Consider the following 21,403-nt stretch of genomic DNA (forward strand, 5'->3'; position numbering starts at 1 on the left):
TCTCTTTCTCTCTTTCTCTCTCTCTTTCTTTCTTTCTTTCTTTCTTCGTTCCTTTGTTTCTCTGTCTCAACAATTTGAAGATAAAAGTACAAGGGTTAGGCAAGTGGCATTAAGTGATTTGCCCAGGGTCACATAGTTGGGAAGTGTCTGAGGCCTTATTTGAACCCAGAAAACTCCTTCCTGGTCCAGGCCTGGTGCTCTATCTACTGTGCTACATAGCTGCCCTTAAGAACGGATCTTTCTAAACCCCACTTCCCTCTGAGAAAGTGACTTGCTCATGGCCATACAGGTAGTATCAGAGGTGGGATTTGAACCCAAGTCATTCTGAGAACTGATTCTGAAGTCAGAGGAGTTAGGTTCAAATTACATTTCTGTTATATCCTATACCTGTGGTACCTTAAAAAAATGCTTTAACCTCACTGCACCTCAGTTTCTTTATTCATAAAATAAGAGGATAGGATTAGATAATCTATAAGATCCCTTTCACCTATGTTCAATCTATATTCCTAAGATCCTATGTTCATTGACCAAGAACTCTTTTTCTATCATCCCTGACAAATAGGTCAGCCATCTGGACAATGCTAGAAAACCTTTAATGAAGGGGACTCTACTAATTCCCATAGTTGTTAAATCATTCTTTTGCATCTGACACTTTGTGGTAAAGTTCATGGAATTTTCTTGACAAGGATACTAGGGTGGTTTGCTATTTTCTTCTCTAGCTCATTTTATAGATGAAGAAACAGAAGCAAACAGATAAGTGACTTGTCCAGGGTCACATAGCTAGTAAATATCTGAGGTCAGATTTTAACTCAAGAATTTGACTCCAGGGCTAACATTCTATCCCACTGTGCCACCAATGAGTTTGCTTTACAATATGGAAATAGCCCTACTTCTCACAGCCATATTTTTTCTTTAATGCAGAGAGATTCCCTAGAAAATACTCTAAATGAAACAGAAGCCCGCTATAGCTCCCAGTTGGCTCAGATGCAGTGTATGATCAGTAATGTGGAGTCCCAGTTGGCTGACATTCGCTGTGACCTGGAGCGACAAAACCAGGAATACAAAATCCTCTTGGATGTTAAAGCCCGCCTTGAGTGTGAGATCGCCACGTATCATAGCCTTCTGGAGAGTGAAGACTGCAAGTAAGTGGGATGGAGACTACAGAACTTAGAGGGTAGAGGGGAGGAGGTAACTGGAAAGCAATCAGGGTTCTATGAACCAACAGCTTAAAGTTTCTCTGAAAAGATATTTCCTTGAATCACAGGATCACAGAACTAGAGCTGAAAAGGACCTTAGAGGACATCTAGTTCAATGTTGTCATTTTAGAGTTGAGGAAACTGATATCTGGAGAAGTTGTGACTTACCTGGTTAGTAAGTTGAAAAGCTAGGATTTGAACCCAGTTCTTCTGACTCCAAATTCAGGGTACTTTTCAGTGCTGGTATGTGGTGGGAGGGAATAAAAGCCATGTTTTTCATGAGGACAGTCTTAACTTTTTTGCCATGGGCTAGCACAATTCAGTTGAGTCAATGTAGCCTCAGGAAAGACCCTAGAAGTAGAAGACGTGGGTATTAGTTTTGGGTCTATCATTCATTGGTTATGTCACATTGGGCAACTTTCCTCTCTCCTCTCCTCTCCTCATCAGTACTGTGTGTTGGTTCCAAGGCAGAAGAGCAGTAAGGGCTAGGCAATGGGGGTTAAATAACTTGCCCAGGTTGTCTTAGTAACAACTCTAAAACAGAAGGGCAAGGCCTAGGCAAATGGGGTTAAGTGACTTGCCCAGGGTCACACAACTAGGAAGTGTCTGAGACCAGTTTTGAGCTCAGGACTTCTCATCTTTAGGTCTGGTTCTCAATTCACTGAACTACCTACCCAGCTGCCCCTGGGCTACTTTCTTTAAGCTCTCTGAGCTTCTATTTCCTCACCTGTAAAATGGGAATAATTTCTGTCCTGTCTCTCTCTTAGAGGTATTGTGAGTCATAAATGAACTATGTAAAATTATCCTATGATAAAGTAAAGCAGTGTAAAGTGCCAGATGAGGAAATCTAAAGTACTATGAATGAGAACCCACCCTAGAAACAAAACTGATTCTGTAGCTTTTTGTTGGACCAGCTTTCGTTTTGCCTTTTTGTTGTTCACATAACCTCTGGGTTTTGGTGTTGTTTTTTTTGGTGGGGTGCAATTTAATTCCCAGACATCTCATGTAATGATTTTCTTTATTGGCTTCTCATATTTCACCCTCTCCATCTACACCACTCACAAACAATTGTATTTCAATGTTTTCTCATTCCAAAAGAAGTAACATGGTATATTAGACTATAGATAAGGCAAGTAGGTGGCTCAGTGGATAGAGTGCTAGGCCTGGAGTCTTCCTGAGTTCAACTCTGACCTTGGAGACTTACTAGCTATATAGCCATGGGCAAGTCACTTAATCCTGTTTACCTCAGTTTCCTTACCTGTCAAATGAGCTAGAGAAGGAAATGGCAAACCTCTCCAATATCTTTGCTGAGAAATCCCAAATGGGATCACAAAGAGTCAGACAGAACTGAAACAAATGAACAACAAAAAATGAACAACAGAAATGATAGAAATCTGGGTTGAGGGTCAACAAGACTTGTATTTGTTGGAGTAATTTTACATGGCTGTAATGCAGAGTGATGAATAGTCAGGAAGCACTGAGGATTATAGTAGAAACAACATTTTACCGTGTACATTGTAAAGAGCCAGAAAGAATGGATTGTCTACCCGATTAAAAGAGTATAAACTGTTGTTATAAGGAAACAGTTCCAGATTCACCCAAGAGAAAACCACTGGTTAAAAATAGATATGTATCAAATAACTGCTGGTTAGCTAAGAACACAGATAAAGAGGCTTTTTGAAATGTTTCTGATTTGCTCTGGATCTTCTGTTTAGTTTCAGTTGTACAGTCGAGTACAGGGAAAAATTTTAACTCAATCAGGTTGAAGTTTTGCCTCTAGTACATATTAACTATGTGATTCAGGACAAGTCTCTAACTTTTCATTTAACTTTTTCATTTCACAGACAACTGTGAAAGACTCTAGAAAGAGTTTCCATACTGAGAGTTCTCTACAACAATGAAATCAGAGGTCCCATCCAATCATCATCCAGTCTCTCCCTCTAGAGCAGTGAGGGCAAACCTTTTAGAGATGGAATGCTGGGCTTTGCCCCCACCCTACCCCCTAGACCAAATGCTGTGCTGCCCCCCGCCAGGGACCACATGCTATGTTGTCCCCTTACCCCACAGGGTAGGGAGAAAGCACTCCCATCAGTCTACTGGGTGGAAGGATGGGTAAAGTGAGGAATGTCCTCAGCATTTGTGGAGAGGGGAAGGGGAGTGACTCAAGTGCTCAACTCCCCTCCAGCTCTGCCACCTGTGAGTCTCCCACCTTACCCTCTATGTGGTACAATTGGGCTGCTAGGCAGAGGGGTTAGGGATGGGGAAAATGTAATCAGGCATGGTGAAGAGGGGGAAGGGAGCAGCTCTGCCTGAGTCCGAGGAGGTGGCTGTATGCACACAGAAAGTGCTCTATGTGCCATTTTTGGCACCCATTCCATAGGTTCACAATCACTCCTCTAGAGGGATGTAAGCTCCTCAAAGACTGAAGCTGTCTTCATTTTGTCTTCCTGTATTCCAGGCTTCTAGCAGAGACACTAGCAAGTAGTAATTACTTAATAAAAGCTTATTGACTTAAACCACTCTTTTTCCTCTTTTCATGTATTCCATGCTATTCATTCTCTACTAAATTTACCCCAAATGATGTTTTCTCCTGCAGACTGCCCTGCAATCCATGTTCTGCTCCTTCCTGTGCACCGTGTATGCCTCGTCCAGTCTGTGTACCCCGCTCTGTCTGTGGGCCGTGCACACCCTGCACCCAGATGGGCCGCTGTTGAAGCTTTCATTGGAATAGGTGGGAATTCAAATGTAGAGAAAATTTCTGGTGTCTCCTAAGTTCTCTGGTCAACCAAGATCAATAAAGTAGCATGTAAAATACCTGGTGGATGATTGAAGCTTCCTCAATACACTGCCATCACATACTAAGACTGTATCCTTCAAACTGTACAGCGTTTGTTATTTCATTGGTTGATGTATCTCTCTTTCATGGTGATTCCCATTTTATTTGCTATTTTGTTATTCTCCAGAGAGAAATTAGTTCCAGCTGCTACTTGGCTAATAAAGAAATCTATTTTCAGGGACCCAGCAAACACAATTTTCTGTCTCAGTCATTTGTGTGACTGTATTCTTTGGGTGGGTTTGCGCCTTTGGATTCACAGGGATGGGCCAGTATAGTTCCTTGATTTCAATAAATTAGCCATATATTTGTTGAGAATTACAACATGTGGGGCATTAGGCTAGGTGCTGGGGGAGGGAGTGGGACAAAACAAGTTTGGGTTATGATTTCGCCTAGTATTGTTGTAATATAGTCAGGGAGATATGAGGGCATGTATTAAAAGATCTGAAACAAACCCGAAACCCAGTAACAAGAAACAAATGGAAAAAATATCCAAATCTTACAACAAAATGTCATAAGTGGCAAGTCTCAAATAAATAATGTGGTACAAGGGGAACTAATATTCCATTTCAAGTCAGACAACCAGGGCTAGTGTTAATTACCTTTGGACCTTAGTTGCCTCATCTATAAAACGAGGAGATTGGGCCAATATCCAAGGATCCTTCCAGCCCTAAATCTGATCCAAATAGTAAGTGGGATAGGAGGGCTGAAGAAGAAGCTGGCACCTCTTGTTGGGGCATCCAGGGAAAAGATTTGTGGAGAGTTAGAAGAATGGAGAGTTTGGATTTTGACTTTAAAAATGGGAGCTGAAGTTTCAGATAGGATAACAGTCATGAGAAAAGGTATGGGGTGGGGGAAAGCACAAGGTGTGCTAGATGAGTAAATTAGTGTGGGTGGAGTAGAGAGAGATCTTCTCTAGGGAAGTAATTAGAGATAAGTCTTGAAATGTAGGTTGGGTCCAGGTTCTTAGGGGCCTCGAATGCTTGGATTTTATCCCATGAATAATGGGAACCTTTTAAGGATTTTAAGCTGGGGATTGATATCATAAACACAATACTTTTCAAAGTGTCACCTAGGGGACATAGCGAAGTGGGAAGAGATTGACTGCTCAGAAGGCCCATATGGTAATTCTTGATGTGGGGTGATGAGGGTGTGAACTAGAGTGGTGACAGAGGGAAGAGGAAATAGAGATGGATTTGAGGGACTTGAAGAAAGATGAGCCATCACAGCTTTGCACTAATTGATAGGTGGGGTGGTAAAAGGAAGAGAGTTAACGGAAACTTTGGGAGAGGTAGAGATAGCTAATTCTACTTTGCAACATGCTATTAAAATACACCACACTTAATCAGCAGGGATCCTATTTCTATTCAGATTCTACCCTAGGGCCTTCCCAAATAATTATGAAAAATGGATCATATTTTATGCTGCTGGAGGCATTCAAAGAGAGAATCTATATGCAATGGGAACAGGAACATGCTTTGCTCAGCAAATCTATACAGATTCATTCGCTTCATAGTAGAGCCAAACTGGTTACTGTGAATGCTCAAGGAATCAAGGTTAGGAGTAGCTGTGGTTATAGAGCAGAAAGAGCAGCAGATCTGGATTGAAGAGATTTGGTGTAATGGGAAGAGCTGGAGTCAGAGGTTGTTGTTATTGTTGTCATTGAGTCATTTCAGGCATGTTGAATTCTTAAACCCATGACTGGGTTCCATCATGATCCTCATCTGGGGTTTTCTTGGCAGAGATATTGGAGTGGTTTGCTACTTCCTTCTCTGACTCATTTGACAGATGAGGAAACTGAGGTAAACAGGGTTAAATGACTTGCCCAAGGTCACACCACTAGGAAGTATCTGAAGTCAAATTTGAACACAGGAAGATGAGTTTTCCCGACTCCAGATCTGACACTCTCTCCACTGTGCCAAGTAACTGCATATCAAATCAGGTCAGAGGGCTTGAGTTCAAATACTCTCTCTGGGCCTTACTGTCTGTGTAGCTTTGGGCAAATACTTAGCTTCTCAGTTTCTTCATGTATAAAATCAGGGTTGGATGGGATGGCTTTTGAGGTCTTTTCCAATTTCAGACCGATGATTCAAAGATCCTATGATCTGGCTGGGAATTCCAGCATGGGTGCCACAAACAGAGGCCTTGGGTAAGTCACCTAACCTCTATGGGCTTAAATTTCACCATTAGAAAGACTTGGGGGTTAAATAGGATGATCTCTGAGGCTCTGCTGGATCTAATAATGATTTTGCTTAACTGAGCATGAGCTTTTTTGTTCCCTTGTTGAAAAAGGTTTCTAAAATGCCTTCTGCTCAAGTGAATGGAGGATACAAAACCAAAGCAAATGGCCTTTGTTAGTTGAGGGTCTTGTGATCCCTCAAGAACATCATTGTCAGATGGAGTGTGAGCTAGTCAAACTGAACTTAAGAGTCAAAAGACTTACATTTAAATCCTTGTTGCGCTAATTAGTCAAGTGATTTTGGCCTGTCTGGCCAGTTTTCTCATCTGTAACATTGGGATAACAGTAATGAAGATCAAATGAGATATTATATATTCTGGTTTATAATCAGAAAGGGCTGTGTGGGTCAGCTATTGTTATTAAGGGGCAGCTAACTGGTGCAGTAGATAGAGCCCCTGGCCTGAAATCAGAAAGACTCATCTTCTTGGGTTCAAATCCAGCGTCAGATACTTACTAGTTGTGTTACCCTGGGCCAGTCGCTTAACCCTCATTGTCTCAGTTTCCTAAAATGAACTGGAGAAGGAAATGGCAAACCATTCTGGTATCATGGCCAAGAAAACTCCAAATGGGGTCACAAAGGGTCATATACAACTGAATGACAACAAAATTGTTATTAATCCCCTTGAATAAGAGAGCAGTATGGTCTAGTGAGGACGGTGCTAGTCTAGGAATCAGAGGACCTGAGTTTGAATCTCAGTTTGACTTCTGTCTGGCCTTGGATAAATCATTTCAACTGATCTGGGCTTTATTTTCCTTTGCTATAAAATGAAAATGTCGTATTGGAGTAGGACTTCTTGACCTTTCTCTGTGTCATGGACCCTAATGAGAGTCTGGTGAAGTCTATGGACCCCCTCTAAAAAGAAGAATTTTAAATAATTGAAGGGAGTACTAAATTCCAGCTAGAGGCAAGTGAAAAAAAAAATAATTTTTTCCTATCTAAGTTCACAGACTTCCTACTTTTTCTCCATGGACTCCAGTTTAAGAACCCCACCACTGGATGGTTTCTGAAGCCTTTTTAAGGTCTAAATTCTATAATTTTATGTCATTGGGATAACTAGGGGGTACAGAGGATATAGTGTTGGGCCTAGAGTTAGGAAGATTCATCTTCCTGAGTTGAAATCTGGCTTCAGACACTTATTAGTTGTGTGATCCTTAAGTCACTTAACCCTGTTGGTCTCAGTTTCCTCATTTGTCAAATGAGCCGGAAAAAAAAATGGCAAATCACTCCAGTATCTTTGCCAAGAAAACTACAAATGGGATCATGAGAGTTGAACATGACTCAATAACAACATCTATATCATTATACAAGATTTTAGAGACATGATGTCCTGATCCCTGAACATATGCTAAGAAGTAGTTTTTGGGATAGATCTGAATATATTTTTACTGGTTCACAGATCTGTTCATATTCCTAAGAGTGAACTGGCACGAATTTCAGGCCTCTGTTCATTGGCATACCTTTCAGATTAGCTAAAGTTTTCTTGTATCTGGAAGGTGGCAAAATGGAAGCTGGCAAAGCTGAGGATCTAAAACCTAGAAGGCTAGAAGGGTTCCATATCAGGCCATGGAGGTTGAGAGGAGATGAGAGGTAGAACATGGGCTGGACTCTTCTCTTAGAACCCATCCTCATCCTCTCTGGCTCAGGCTTCTCCCATCCTCACTTTCATTCTCCTCCCAATGCTCACACCTCTCAGTCCTTCTTCGTTGTTTAGAGATTCTCCAACTCTTCTGTTTCATAGAATCATAGCATCCCACTGTGGTAACAAATCTCAGAGGTCATTTAGTTGTACCTGAATGAGAATATTCTATATAGATGATTCCCCCATTCAGCATTTGCTTGAAGATGTCTAGGAGTGAGAAATTTACTCCTCATTCACTTGTTGGTTTTGAGGTCAAACCTAAATTTCCCTCTTGGCAACTTCCATTCATTACTTCTTTGTTCTGTCCTCTGGAGCCAAGATGATCAAGTCCAATTCCTCTTTCATAGGACAGCCTTTCAAATGCTTGAATATAATTATTGTGCCTCTCCTATTCTTAGTTCCTTCAACCCATCCTTATAGTTTGATCTCAACGTCCTCCAGCTGTACTCTGGATGTTCTTCATTGTTCCTAAAATGTGGCACCCCAAACTGAAAGTGATATTGTAAAAGGTAGTCTGATTAGGGCACAGTGTCCTATTACCTCCCAGTTTTAGAAACTATATCTCTTTATTTATTTTTTTTTAAATTAAACCCTTAACTTCTGTGTATTGGCTCCTTGGTGGAAGAGTGGTAAGGGTGGGCAGTGGGGGTCAAGTGACTTGCCCAGGGTCACACAGCTGGGAAGTGTCTGAGGCCAGATTTGAACCTAGGACCTCCCATCTCTAGGCCTGACTCTCAATCCACTGAGCTACCCAGCTGCCCCTTACTATATCTCTTGAGAAGCAACTAAGTGACACAATAGAGTATTAGACCTAGTATCAGCATTCACTTGAGTCTTCAAATCTAGTAACCTTATCAAAATGGGAAATAAGGTTAGCCTGGTATGGCCTTTTCTTGATACAATCATGCTGCTTGCTGCTTCTCTGGGATTGCTATTTCCTTTTTTGCTGTTCTTCAACTGTTCTCTTTTATCATTCATTATAGCATTTTTCTGAGAAAGAAAATTGAGCTCAATAGCCTATAGTTTGGAGGTTCTTTTCTCTCCCTCCATGTTTTTTTCCCCTTAAATTGGGACATTTTTTTCTTTTCTAGATGATTAGCTCTCCTTTTCTCCATTATGTCACAGAGATCGCTAATGGGCTCAGCAATCACCTTGGCCAATTATTTCAGGATACTGGGAATTTACTATGTCAGGGCCTGATGACTCGGACTCATTGAAGGCAGACAGATTCTTTCTTCTTGACTCCTTAATAATCTTTTTTTTTTTTAAACTCATCTTCTGTCCAACTCTAATACAGAAGGGGAAGGGTTAGGCAATCGAGGTTAAATGACTTGCCCAGGGTCATACATGTATGGGAACAGATTTGATCCTAGATCCTTCCAACACCAGACCTGGTACTCTATCCACTGAGCCACCTAGCTGCCCCCTCCTTCACTTATCTTGTCTTTATTTCCCTTTTTGTTCTATTTGCTTTGTTCTTCTTAATGTAAAGGTTGTTCTTTTCCACAGGGGGCAGTGGGGTGAGGAGACCAAAAAGCCAAAGTTTTCTCTCTACTGTCCATTCTCAACCTCTCATCTACCCAAAGTAGAAGCTAGTCTTCTCTTCTATCTTCCTCTTTCCCCCAATATAGTTAAAATGCTCCATAATCTCATATCCTTTCTATAACTTGTTTGTACATAGTTGTTTGCATGTTATTTTTCCCATTAGATTGTAATCTCAAGGAGTTCATATATTTTTTTCTTTATCACTTGCCCATAGCACAATGCCTGACATATAGCAGGTGCTTAATAAATGATGGTTGACTGACTATAGCTTTGTCTTTAGCTTTTCTCACCAGCCTTTCTTATTTCCCATGTCTTATTTTTTCTTTTTCCTTTTTTTTTTTAAAACTGTCTTCTTAGAACTGATACTAAATATCATTTCTAAGTCAGAAGAGCAGTAAGGCTAGGCAATTAGGATAAATGAAGTCAAATTTGAACCCAGGACCCTCCATCTCCAGGCCTGGCTTTCAATCCATTGAGCCAGCTAGCTGCCCCTGTTATTCCACTTCTTCCATTACTTTCACATGCCTATCATTTGCCATCCCTTCCTTCAGGATCCACCTTCTGTCCAAAGGGCTAAGTGTTTCCCTCCCTTATCAAATGATCTCTGTGTCCTAAAATGTTACAAATGACTTTGCCTAGGCTTTTCTCTTGTAGACTTAGGCTCATAGCATCATAGACCTGGAACCAGAAGAGACCTTAGAAATCATTGAGTACAATTCCTTCATTAGAGGGGTGAAAGACCAGCTAATTTCACACAGGTAGTAGGGAGCAGAGAAAGGATTTGAATCCAGGATCTCCGAGTTCAAATCTAGTAGTCTTTACATTGTACAACATTATTACACTCTTTCTTGCATTATCAGTTTTTGACTTAGAATAAAGATGGAAGGGAACTTACAAAGTCTTTCTGTCCATCTTCTTTCTATTACAGATATGGTGACTGAGTTTCAGAGAAGTTAAAAAACTTGTTCATTGTCATGCAGGAAGCTAGTAACAAATGTGGGATTTGAACCCAGTGCTCCTTCTAATGCTGTGCTAATGTCTATTATAAGTGACTCGCATGATCATCCCAAATTGTGAGTACCTTTACAGCAGAGCTTATCTTCATAAATTTGTATCCTATGCCTTACAAAGAGCTCTGCAAGCAGCATCAGGGGTCGGCAACCTTTTTGGCCATGAGAGCCATAAACGCGTGCGGAAGGAGGAGGATGGAGGGGGAAGGCGCTGGAATATGGGGCAGGGCTGAAGGGCTCCCTGGGGCACATCCTGGGGCTCTGCCTGGACTGGCTGGTTGGGAGGTGGAGCCAGATATGGCTCGAGAGCCTGCAGTAGATGCTTAATAAATGTGGAGTTGTTCAGATGATGTGGCTTGAAGTAAAAAGTTTATTTACTTCACTGACTTCTTCGATTTTCTTAACTATTTCATACTCCACCTTCCTTCATGTACCCTCCAATACATTCATTCTAAAACATTTCAGGCTAATAATAATTACCAGCTTCTTTGACTTCTCATTTTTCTAAAGTAGGATACATCACTCTGTTTCTCCCCTTTCTTAGTCCCCAAATGCCACTCAGGGACTTCTAACTTAGATCTCAGAATTCCTTGTCCTTAAGATATACACTTTCTTTCTGGGGAACTGTCTAGCTAGCTAGAGCATTAATTAAACACTATGTTTTGGGCATTGTGCAAAGTTTTGAGGAAACAAATGCAAACAAGACAGTCCTTTCCCTCAAGAAACTGACATTCTAATAGAAGACAACATACAAAAGGGATCTAGAAGATAGAGAGGCAGAGGAAGGGTACCAAAGTTGAGGCAAATTATCAAGGAGGAGAGAAAAAAAAGAGGGCTGGAGAATTAAATTGTGAGTGAGGTAGAGCAGGAGTCAGTCCTGGTCTGGCAAGCAAGGTGGGAGGTCTTTGAGCATTCGAAAAATGTAATAAAAACCTGAGTTGCTTTAATTATCTCCCCCTCCTCCAGGCAATGGAGGGAGATTCGGAGCTTTTCCAAGGCAATTAGCAGGTTGAAAAAGCAGGATGTTGGGTAGAGGATGAATGCCCAATAGCGCCTCAGCCTGAGGAGGTAGGCTTCTCTTCTTCCTCTGGGCAGCAGCAGGACTATCACATTTTTTCCCCTTGTCTAAAGACTCTTAACTTCCAGCCTTTATTACCACTCTGTCACCTGCTCACTTGCCAAGACTTGCCTAATGGCTAAAACACCAGTAATGTTTTCTTGCTAGAAAACTGAGCAACCTCATCCTGGGGACATGGTGCCTCGTGCCCTCTGCTGGAAGCCAATGGTCACCTGGCCAGGGTAGGATTATAGGATCACATAGATTGTTAAGAGTTGGAAGGGACCTTAGGCACTATCCAACCCTACTCATTTTACAGTTGAGGAAATTAAAGCTCAGGAAGAGGCATGAACTTGCCAAGGGTCATACATTGAATTAATCAGAGAGGTGAGATTCCTTAGACACCAAATCCAGAGGTAGTTTCAAATCCGGAATAAGAGGACTTCAGTCAGTCTGTCAGTCAATAAGTAATTATTGGGGCAGTTACATGGCTTAGTGGAAAGACCACCAGGCCTGGAGAGAGGAGGTCCTGGGTTCAACTCTGGCTTTAGACACTTCTTATCTGTGTGACCCTGGGCAAGTCACTTAACTCCAATTGCCTAGCCCTTATCGCACATCTGCTTTGGAAGTGATACTCAGTTTTAATTCTAAGATAGAAGATAAGAGTTTTAAAAGAGAAAAAGAAAAAAAGGTATTTATTAAGTACCTACTATGTGACAGCCACCATGCAAGCACTGGTCATATAAAGAAAGACAGAAAGGACAGTCCCTGCCCTTGAGGAGCTCACAATCTAATGATGAGGGTTCAAATTGTAGGAGGGTGGCTTGGTGGTTAGAATACTGTTCTTAGAGTCAAGAAGGCTTGAATTCAAATTTTGACTCAGATATTTATTAGCTGTGTGATTCTTAATAAGTCATTTAATATTTTTCTCAATCTTAGTTTTCTTATCTGGAAAATGAGGAGGCTAGATTAGTTGATCTTTGATGTCCTGTACCACAGTGAGAAAACTAAGAGAACTGAGGGGATTAGGATAGCAAATGGTTAATTGTGGTATTTGAATGAACCACACTCATTCCATATTATGAGTCAATTCTGGAGCTAGCTCAGTCCCTTTTCTATTCAATTATGGTCCAAATCCAAATTCTGTCTTGTGAGAAATTTTAATTCAGTTGTGGGAAATGGAAGAAATCCTTATTGCACTGTTTGAACCGAGTCCTGTGTGGCTGGGAAACTGAGTCACTTGTACTCGCTATTTGGAGACCCTTAACCAAGGACCTTAGTTATGTTGACCAGAAACACAGACAGATTCTAAGGCTGATATGAGTTTTCTCATAATTGTATACCTCAAACAACCTGTATGTCTTATCTGAAAACTAGCCCTATCCTGATCAATTGGCTATTGTTTCCATATTCCTTTGCTAGTTTCCAGATACTTGGGGAGGAGTAGGACAACTCTTTTCCTGAATTCAGTGAATTGCACCTGTTCATTCTCTCTCTCCCAACTTGGGAAGTCCCTAATCTTTCATCTAGTTAGAAATCAGATTGCCTAATGTCGTGTTGTTTCTTCTTAATTTTATTGTTTTTAATCTATAAAAATCTTTCTCCCAAATATTTAGAGTCCTAAGCTAAGAAAGGGGCCTGGGTCTCAATATGTTTAGGCAATTACTATGCATTGCTTAATAAATTGATGTACTTGGAAGATCAAACCTTTGTTTTCTTAGCTGTTACATCTTTCACTTGTTTCAAAGCTCCAAATCTTTGATCTATTCCTATCTAGATAGAATTTTAGAGCTTCATTGGGCCTTAGGGATGATCTAGCCCAATTTTGTTGTTTTCCAGGTGAAGAAACAGAGTCCCCCAAGATGGAAGGTGACTTGCCCTGGGTTAACTGTCTAGTGAGTGGTTCAAAGTCTCTCAAATTTGACACCCAAGCACTGTTACAAAAGGTTGACTGCCTAGCAACACTGGTTAAGAAGACCAAGAGCCTCCTTGAGCAAATAGTAATCTTTTCCTCATATGAAAAGAAATAGTTTTAAGCCTTCTAAGAAGTTATGTGACCAATAATTTGGAGGACCAGACATTTGTTATAACTCTCAAAATTTCCCCAAAGTGGAATTGTGCCCCAGAAGCATATCTTCCTTGGACAAGAAACCAAAAAAATCTAACAAGGTATTTTTGTTGTTCAGCTGTTTTCAATTGCGTCCAACTTTTCATGATCTTATTTGGGGTTTTCTTGGCAAAGATACTGGAGTAGTTAGCCATTGCCTTCTCCAACTCATTTTACAAATGAAGAAACTGAGGCAAACAGAGTTAAGTGACTTTCCCAGGGTCACACAGCTAGTGTCTGAGGCCATTTGAACTCTGGAAGATGAGTCTTCCTTATTCTAGATCTGGCACTCTATTCACTGTGCAACCTAGCTGCCCCCTATACCTCTGACTATATACCTCTGAATACATAAAACAACATGAAAATGAAAAAAATCCACAAATAGATCACCTCCAGAAAAAAGAAAAACTATGCTTAAAACTCCAAAACAATTTGTAGTTAAATGTAACAATTCCAATGACAAACAACAAATTCTGCAAGAAGTCAGGAGAAAGGACCTCAAATATAAAGAAAAGGAAATTCAAATAACACAAGACTACTCTACACGCACCAGAAAGGAAATGGAATAATATATTCTAAGAAGCAAAGGATCTAAAGGTAAGATTCCCAAAGACATGAGCCTAGTCATCAATTAAAAAAAAATTTACTCCTTTTAATCCCCTCAGCAAAATTTATTACATTCCCTATATATACATTCCCCCCCCCCCCAACTTGGCATTTCTTCTCTGTGTGGTGCTTATTTCAATACTCCAGAGATCCAGGTTTCTCGGATGTATACATTTCCCTTAGAATTACAAATGACTACAACCTTTCTCTGATATGGGAGACTGTCTTTGAGAGTTGCTTTGGTCAGACATTTGACACCCTGCCCCTCTCTGCACGTAGCTGCGCTGGTGCCCAAAGGATAGATGCACCGTCTATCCACGGGCCCATTCCTGAAGCCTCTCCAGCTTGGGAGGACATGCCAGAGCCTGAATTCCTCTGGCATCATTCAGGGTCATCCCTACCCAATTATGATGCATCATTAGAGGGCTTACTTCTGTGTAGCACAATCAGGAAAGACTCTCAAACTGCCAGGCTTACGGTGATCAGGATGGGCTCAAATTAATTTATAACTCTTATTTTATGTTAGATAGAATGTTTGTGGTAAGGACAAGAAGGGCAGTTTTTTTCCTCCCAATTAAATGCCATCTAAAGGCAGGAGATAGGGAAGAAAAGGCAGTGTGGATAGGATACTGGAAGTTGTGGTTCAAATCCCATTTCAGACAATTATTAGCTGTACAACTGTGGGCAAGTCACTTAACCTATCTGAACCTCTGTTTCCTCTTCAGTAAAATGTTTTCCTTTAACTGTAATTATGATATTACATTCCCCAATACTTCTGAGAACCTCTCAACAGGGTCTTTGGCTTTAAAACTCCTGATTATCAGGAGCAGCCAGGAAGCACGGTAGATAAAATGCCAAGTCTGGATTTGGGAGGACCTGGTGTCAAATCTGGCTTCAGATACTTCCTAGTTGTATGACCCTGGGCAAGTCACTTAATACCAATTGCCCAGCCCTTATGGCTCTGCCGATTTAGAACTGATATGCTGTATCCATTCTAAGATAGAAAATAAGGGTTTAATATGATTGCTCACATGATTCAATGGGGATATGATTGGGGATGTAGACTCTAAACCAGTGATTCCCAAAGTGGGCGCTACTGCCCCCTGGTGAGTGCTGCAGTGATCCAGAGGAGCAGTGATGGCCACAGGTGCATTTATCTTTCCTATTAATTGCTATTAAAATTAAAAAAAATAATTTCCAGGAGGCTAAGTAATATTTTTTTTGGAAAGGGCCAAAAATGTTTGGGAACCACTGCTCTAAACCATCGCTCTTTTGCAAATTTTTATAATATGGAAATAGGTTTCGAACAAGGATATAGGTAAAACCCAGTGGAATTGCTCATTGGCTCCAGGAATGGGGTGGGAGGAGGGGAGGGAAAGAATATGAATCATGGAACCATGGAAAAACATTCTAAATTAAATAAATAAATTAATTAAAAAACAAAAACAAACCAAAAAAGGGTTTAAAAAATAAAAACAAACAAAAAATTTCTCGAGATATTATAATAATCACAATCTGGGGACTACCTTTTTGTTCAGTCATTTCAATTGTATCTGACTGTGAACCCATTTGTGTTTTTCTTGCCATTCCCTTCTCTAGCACATTTGACTGATGAGGAAACTGTGGCAAACAGGGTTAAATGACTTGCCTAGGGCCAGACATTTAGTTAAGGTCTGAGGTCTTTGATTTGAACTCAGGCCTTCTTAAATCCAGGTCCAGTGCTTTATCCACTGTGCCACCTGAGTACTACCTTGCCCTTAACTCATATCACACTCCCAGGACTTAGAAGTATTTCTTTCCTGCACAAAGACTCTGACCACTTCTGCTATAGCCCCTGGTCACAGAGCAGGCAACAGGCCTATTTAATACTCAGAGGGAACAAAATTCTTATCTGGGAAGTTCATAAGCATTTATAAAACACCTACTATGGGCCCGGGACTGAGCCTCAGTACTGGGGATAAAAATAAAAAGTTCCCAACAGAGCCTCTGTCCCTGAGGAGCTAATATTCTGCTGGAGTGTCCTGGAATGACTCGGGAAAGGTTTATTAACATTCCCTTGACCACCACATCCACGTAGAACCCTGTGGAGGAGATGGGGATCTCTGTATCCAAGCATTCCAAGAACAGACTGATTTCTTTAAAACTAAGTAAGTCTATCTTGGAACAAGGCTAGAAATGAGGCTGCTAAGCGATGTAATAAGCAGATACCTGGGTCTAGAGTTAGGAAGACACAAGTTCAAATCTAGCCTCAGACATTTACTAGCTATATGACCCTGGAAAAGTCACTTAACCTCAGTTTCTTCAGTTTCCCAGGCTTGTCATATAAGGATTAAATGAGATAATATTTGTAAAGCACTTAGTATTGGTACATAGTACATATTTTGTAAATGTAAATCTTGATCATTTCTTCCTCTCCCTGGACCTGGACTTTGAGTTTGACCCCCTCAAAAATTAAAAAAATAAAACCCATTTATATTCAGTATTTACCATGTACCAGGCACTGTGCTAGAGGCATTTAGATATGATTGAGGGAAATAGCCCTGGCTGTGATCTGACAATTGGCTCTGTGGGGCCCTCCCCTCCTCAGGAGTGACAGCTCCTATTCCCCCCTCGTCCCCCAAAGCTCCTGACACTGAACTCCTTGGCACTGTCAAATCATTCAACAGTAGAAACAGGTCTGGTTTTGTCAGTGAAAATAACATGAAGAAAGAAGCATTATCATCTGTTTCGCTGCTGCTCCCCAAGGATCACGGGGACTTTCCATCCGACTTACTGCTGAAACCTCCTATATATGTTATCCCCCACACCTGTCACCTTTTCAACGTGAGCTCCTCGAGAGCAGGAACCATCTTTTATTTTCTATTTGCCTCTTCTACGTAGCACATAGTCATCATTTAGTAAACAGTTTTTCTTTCATTCATTCATTCATTCATTCATTCATTCATTCCTAAAGATTCAGCCAGCAGTTTCCCAAACTCTTTCCAGCCATTTCCCAAATTCCAGTTTAGGTTAACAAAGGCAATATCCCAGAAGCATCTACACCTGAGGATGACTCCTCAGCAACACAGAGCATGAAAGTCCAGAAGCTTTCTTGAGCTGGCTCCGCTCCAGCTGATGTTCCAGAGCAATCCTTTCCCCATATGAAAAGACATACATGTAATTGCCCAGGGTTTATAGGAAAACTTACTCTCGAGGGCTGGGTCATGTTGGGTAATAAACCTCCAAGAGTGTTTGAAGTCTGAGGGAACACCCTCAGTTAACAAGGATCCTCCCTGAGTGGGAGATTAGGGAAGGACATACATTTCAAAGGTGGAACTTTCTCCCAAGGAGATCAAAGTCTGGGGCATTTTATACCCCTCATCCCAAGGGAGGAAAGGTCTAGATTCCTTCTGGCAGGTGAGACTAGCAGGCCAGGTCTATCTTGTGAAGAAACATCCCAAGAGATGGCTTCTAAGTCAGGAAGCTACTGAAGACCAGTCATTATGGGTGGGAGAGGAAGAAATTTTTTAGGTATATCATAGGATAAGATTTTGAGCTATAAGGAACTTTAGAAATGGTCTATTTACATTAGAATCTAGCTTATCTGGAATTTTAGCTTATCATCTGGATCTCTGGAGTACCAGACACTGGACTTGATGATCATATATTATATATTTGTTTTAAACCATTTAAATCTAGGGTTTTTTTTAAACCCTTACCTTCCATCTTAGAATCAATATTGGGTATTGGTTCTAAGGTAGAAGAGTGGTAAGGGCTGGGCAATGGGGGTTAAGTGACTTGCCCAGGGTCACACAGCTAGGAAGTGTCTGAGGTCAGATTTGAACCCAGAACCTCATGTCTCTGAGTCTGACTCTCAATCCCCTGAGCCACTCAGCTGCCCCCTAAATCTAGGAATTTGACTGTGGGGTCCATGGAATATCCAAGGCATCCATGACCTTGGAAAGGAAAAACATCTCATCCTTCTTTTCACTAACCTCCAATTGAAATTTGCCATTTCCTTCAATTATTTTTTTAAATTAATTTTTAAAAAATCCTTACCTTCTGTCTCGGAGTCAATAATGTATATTGACTCCAAGGCAGAAGAGTGGTAAGGGTAGGCAATGGGGTCATGTGACTTGCCCAGGGTCATACAGCTGGTAAGAGTCTGAGGCCAGATTTGAACCTAGGACCTCCCATCTCTGAGCCACCCAGCTGTCCCCCATTTCCTACAATTATTAAAAAAAATGCTTTTGTGGAAAAGGTCCACAAACGTTACCAGGTTGCTAAAAGGTCCAAGACACTAAAAAAGTTCAGAATCTGATTGGTTTTGAATCCTCAATTCACAGTGGTGAATTCCATTCCAGATCTGGAATTGTGCTAAATCAATCCCTTAATCTCCTTTGATTGCAAATTTCATTAAAAAAAAACCAAAAACTTCAGGGGGCGGCTGGGTAGCTCAGTGGATTGAGAGCCAGGCCTAGAGATGGGAGGTCCTAGGTTCAAATCTGGCCTCAGACACTTCCCAGCTGTGTGACCCTGGGCAAGTCACTTGACCCCCATTGCCTACCCTTACTCTTCCACCAAGGAGCCAATACACAGAAGTTAAGGGTTTAAAATAAAAAATTAAAAAAAAATTAAAAAAAACCTTCAAGTATACAGAATGAAACATGTTTATTTCAGTTTAATAAATATATATTAAGTAGGTAAGAACAGGCTGCTATGTAACATGCAATCAATGAAGAACATCGAAGAATAAGAGTAAAATATATTATAAGGGAAGTATACCATAGGAAGATGAGATATGTTGAGGGTGAGAGACAATAGTTGGGTTTTAGAGTGCCATACTGGTATCCTGAGGTGTCAGTGGAAAGTAAAGAAAGCTCTCTCACCGCACAATGGGTAGATAGATGCCCCTTCATCCTCTTTCTTCATGCCAAATTGATGAGAAGAAAGAAAGAAAGGAACATAGGGTATATGGAGTATTCAAGGAAGGCTAGGCCCTCTGGGGCGAGGACTTTCCAAGTCCTTTTCAGGGTTATTTTCCTTCTTTGGTGTCCACCTTTCACCCAGTTCTCACTCTAGGAAGCTATAGCATGCTTGGTGGTCACACTCCAGTAAACCATCTTGGCAAATGTGCTAAGCTGAGTTGAGAATAACCTGGAAGCAGATTCTTTGGTGCACTTAGAGCTTGGCTAGACATTGAAGATGCCAAAGTCATCCACTTCATCTCAGGCCATCACTAGGCTTCTTGAATTTTGTCTTGCATCTGGACTTTGATGACTGGAAGAGAAAGTGAGGCTGATGACTTTGAGGAACTCATAACTTGGTCTCACGTAAATCTAATTTATACCCGAATCAAAAGACATCACCAGTGATGCCATTTTTGTCCTCTTTGAGGATGAAGAAACAACACCCTCTAACTATGTGTCAGGTAATGTGAGTGCTTTACAAATATCCTATTTGATCCTTATAACAACCCTGGGAGATAGGGGCTATTATTAGGAGACTGAGAATAAAAATCTTGCAAAAAGGCAAAGGCATGGATGGGTTGCAATCTGTATAACTGGAAGGACTATCCAAATAGATGAGATTAGAGATCTATCTGAACACTAAGGATTAAGGGTCTACCATGTGTCATAGACTTTGAAAGATGTGGGTGATTTTTTTTTCTTGATATGAACATGGAATTTTCATAGTTCAGGGAATGCCCAGTGTGGAAGCTCCCTTTACTGTTGCAGATCAGGGAGCTTTCTGTGACTTAGAGGCTTAGAGTAAAGTTTCCTGGGGCCTCTAGGAGGTTAAGAGGCTTATCTAGGGTTTATAATCCGCCTGTAACAGGGCAAGTTTTTCTAACCACAATTCAGTGCCTTTATATCTAATATTACTAATAGCTAACTAATAATAACTAACAGCTAACAATTACATAGAATTTACTCTGTTCCAGACACTATGCTAAGCATTTTACAGTTACTAGATTTTCATGACAACCTTGGGAGATAGGTACCTCTATTTTACAGATGAGGAAACTGAGGCAAAGAGGGGTTAAATGACTTGCCCATGGTTAAAGTCACATGGCTAGTAAATGTTTAAGACAGCATTTGAACTCAGACCTTCCTGATTCTAGATTTGGAAGCTCTATCCACTGCTTCACGTGGCTGTACACCAGACCACTTCTTAGGAGGTACGGATTCAAAGGCAAAAATGAATAGTTCCTGCCCTCAAGGAACTTACATTCTACTGGGGATATAATATTCAATTCAGTTTAATTGAGTTCAGTGAATTGTGTCTTCCACTGTGCTACATGCTAAGGATACACAAACAAAAATGAAGCAGTCTCTTCCCTCAGAGAACTCGTAGTCTCTTTGGATGGAGAATGCAGTGAGAATCTTCTCTGTTAATTCTAAGGGTCAAATTTTTACTGAATACTATGATCTTATACATATGCATATATATTGCATATATCCATATATCCACACATGCACATATGCGATGTTCAGGGAAGACTAGCACTTCCGCTATGAGGGCTTGCTGAGTCCTTTTCTGGGCTGCTCACCCTCTTTTTGTGTCTACCTCTCATTCAGCTCTCACACGGGGCCGTACCTTGGCAAGACTGTCTAGGCAGATACTTTAAACCAGGATGGGGGTCATGGACAGCCTCCTAATGCTTTGGTGAGTTAGTTAGGAGGGTATTTACCTCAAGTATGTAAAGACTTCTCCTCGTGGAATGGGCAAATGAGAACAATTTTCTTCAATGGCTATGAAAGTGGCAGAAGCAAGTGCCGTGGAGTGCTGAGAGCTTGGTCAGACATGGAAGACACCAACGTCATTCACTGCATTCCTGGTTTATTGCCAGGCATCCTGACTTCTGTCTGCAAACTGGACTTTGATGACTAGAAGAGAGAGTGAAGCTGACGATTTTGTGTAACCGTGCCTCACATGAATCCAAGTCACTCACAAGCCAAGGGATGCCTTTAGTCTTCTTTGAAATGAACATACACACATACACACAGCAACATACACACATATACATACATATATACTCACATATACATATATTACATATATTCTCCCCTTAACCACTTGGTGAAGATGTATAACACTTATAGGTACAATCTTCCTTATTTATTTAATCAATCTATTTATTTATGTTTCTTTCTTAATTCCCTCCCTCCTTCCTTCCCTCCCTCCTTC

The 21,403-nt window shown here is 40.9% G+C and overlaps 1 protein-coding gene across 1 annotated transcript in view; it reads left to right on the forward strand.

Moving 5' to 3' along the window:
• The window catches only part of KRT32 (keratin 32), a 13,748-nt gene extending 9,838 nt beyond the window's left edge, over positions 1-3,910 (forward strand). The window contains exons 6-7 of the mRNA XM_044675818.1: positions 922-1,142; positions 3,793-3,910. Of these exons, the coding sequence (XP_044531753.1) occupies positions 922-1,142; positions 3,793-3,910 (339 nt within the window). The remainder of the gene's footprint in view (positions 1-921; positions 1,143-3,792) is intronic.
• Positions 3,911-21,403: the final 17,493 nt, after the last annotated feature.

Source organism: Gracilinanus agilis, chromosome 4, assembly GCF_016433145.1.
Source record: "Gracilinanus agilis isolate LMUSP501 chromosome 4, AgileGrace, whole genome shotgun sequence".
NCBI classification, from domain to species: Eukaryota; Metazoa; Chordata; class Mammalia; order Didelphimorphia; family Didelphidae; genus Gracilinanus; species Gracilinanus agilis.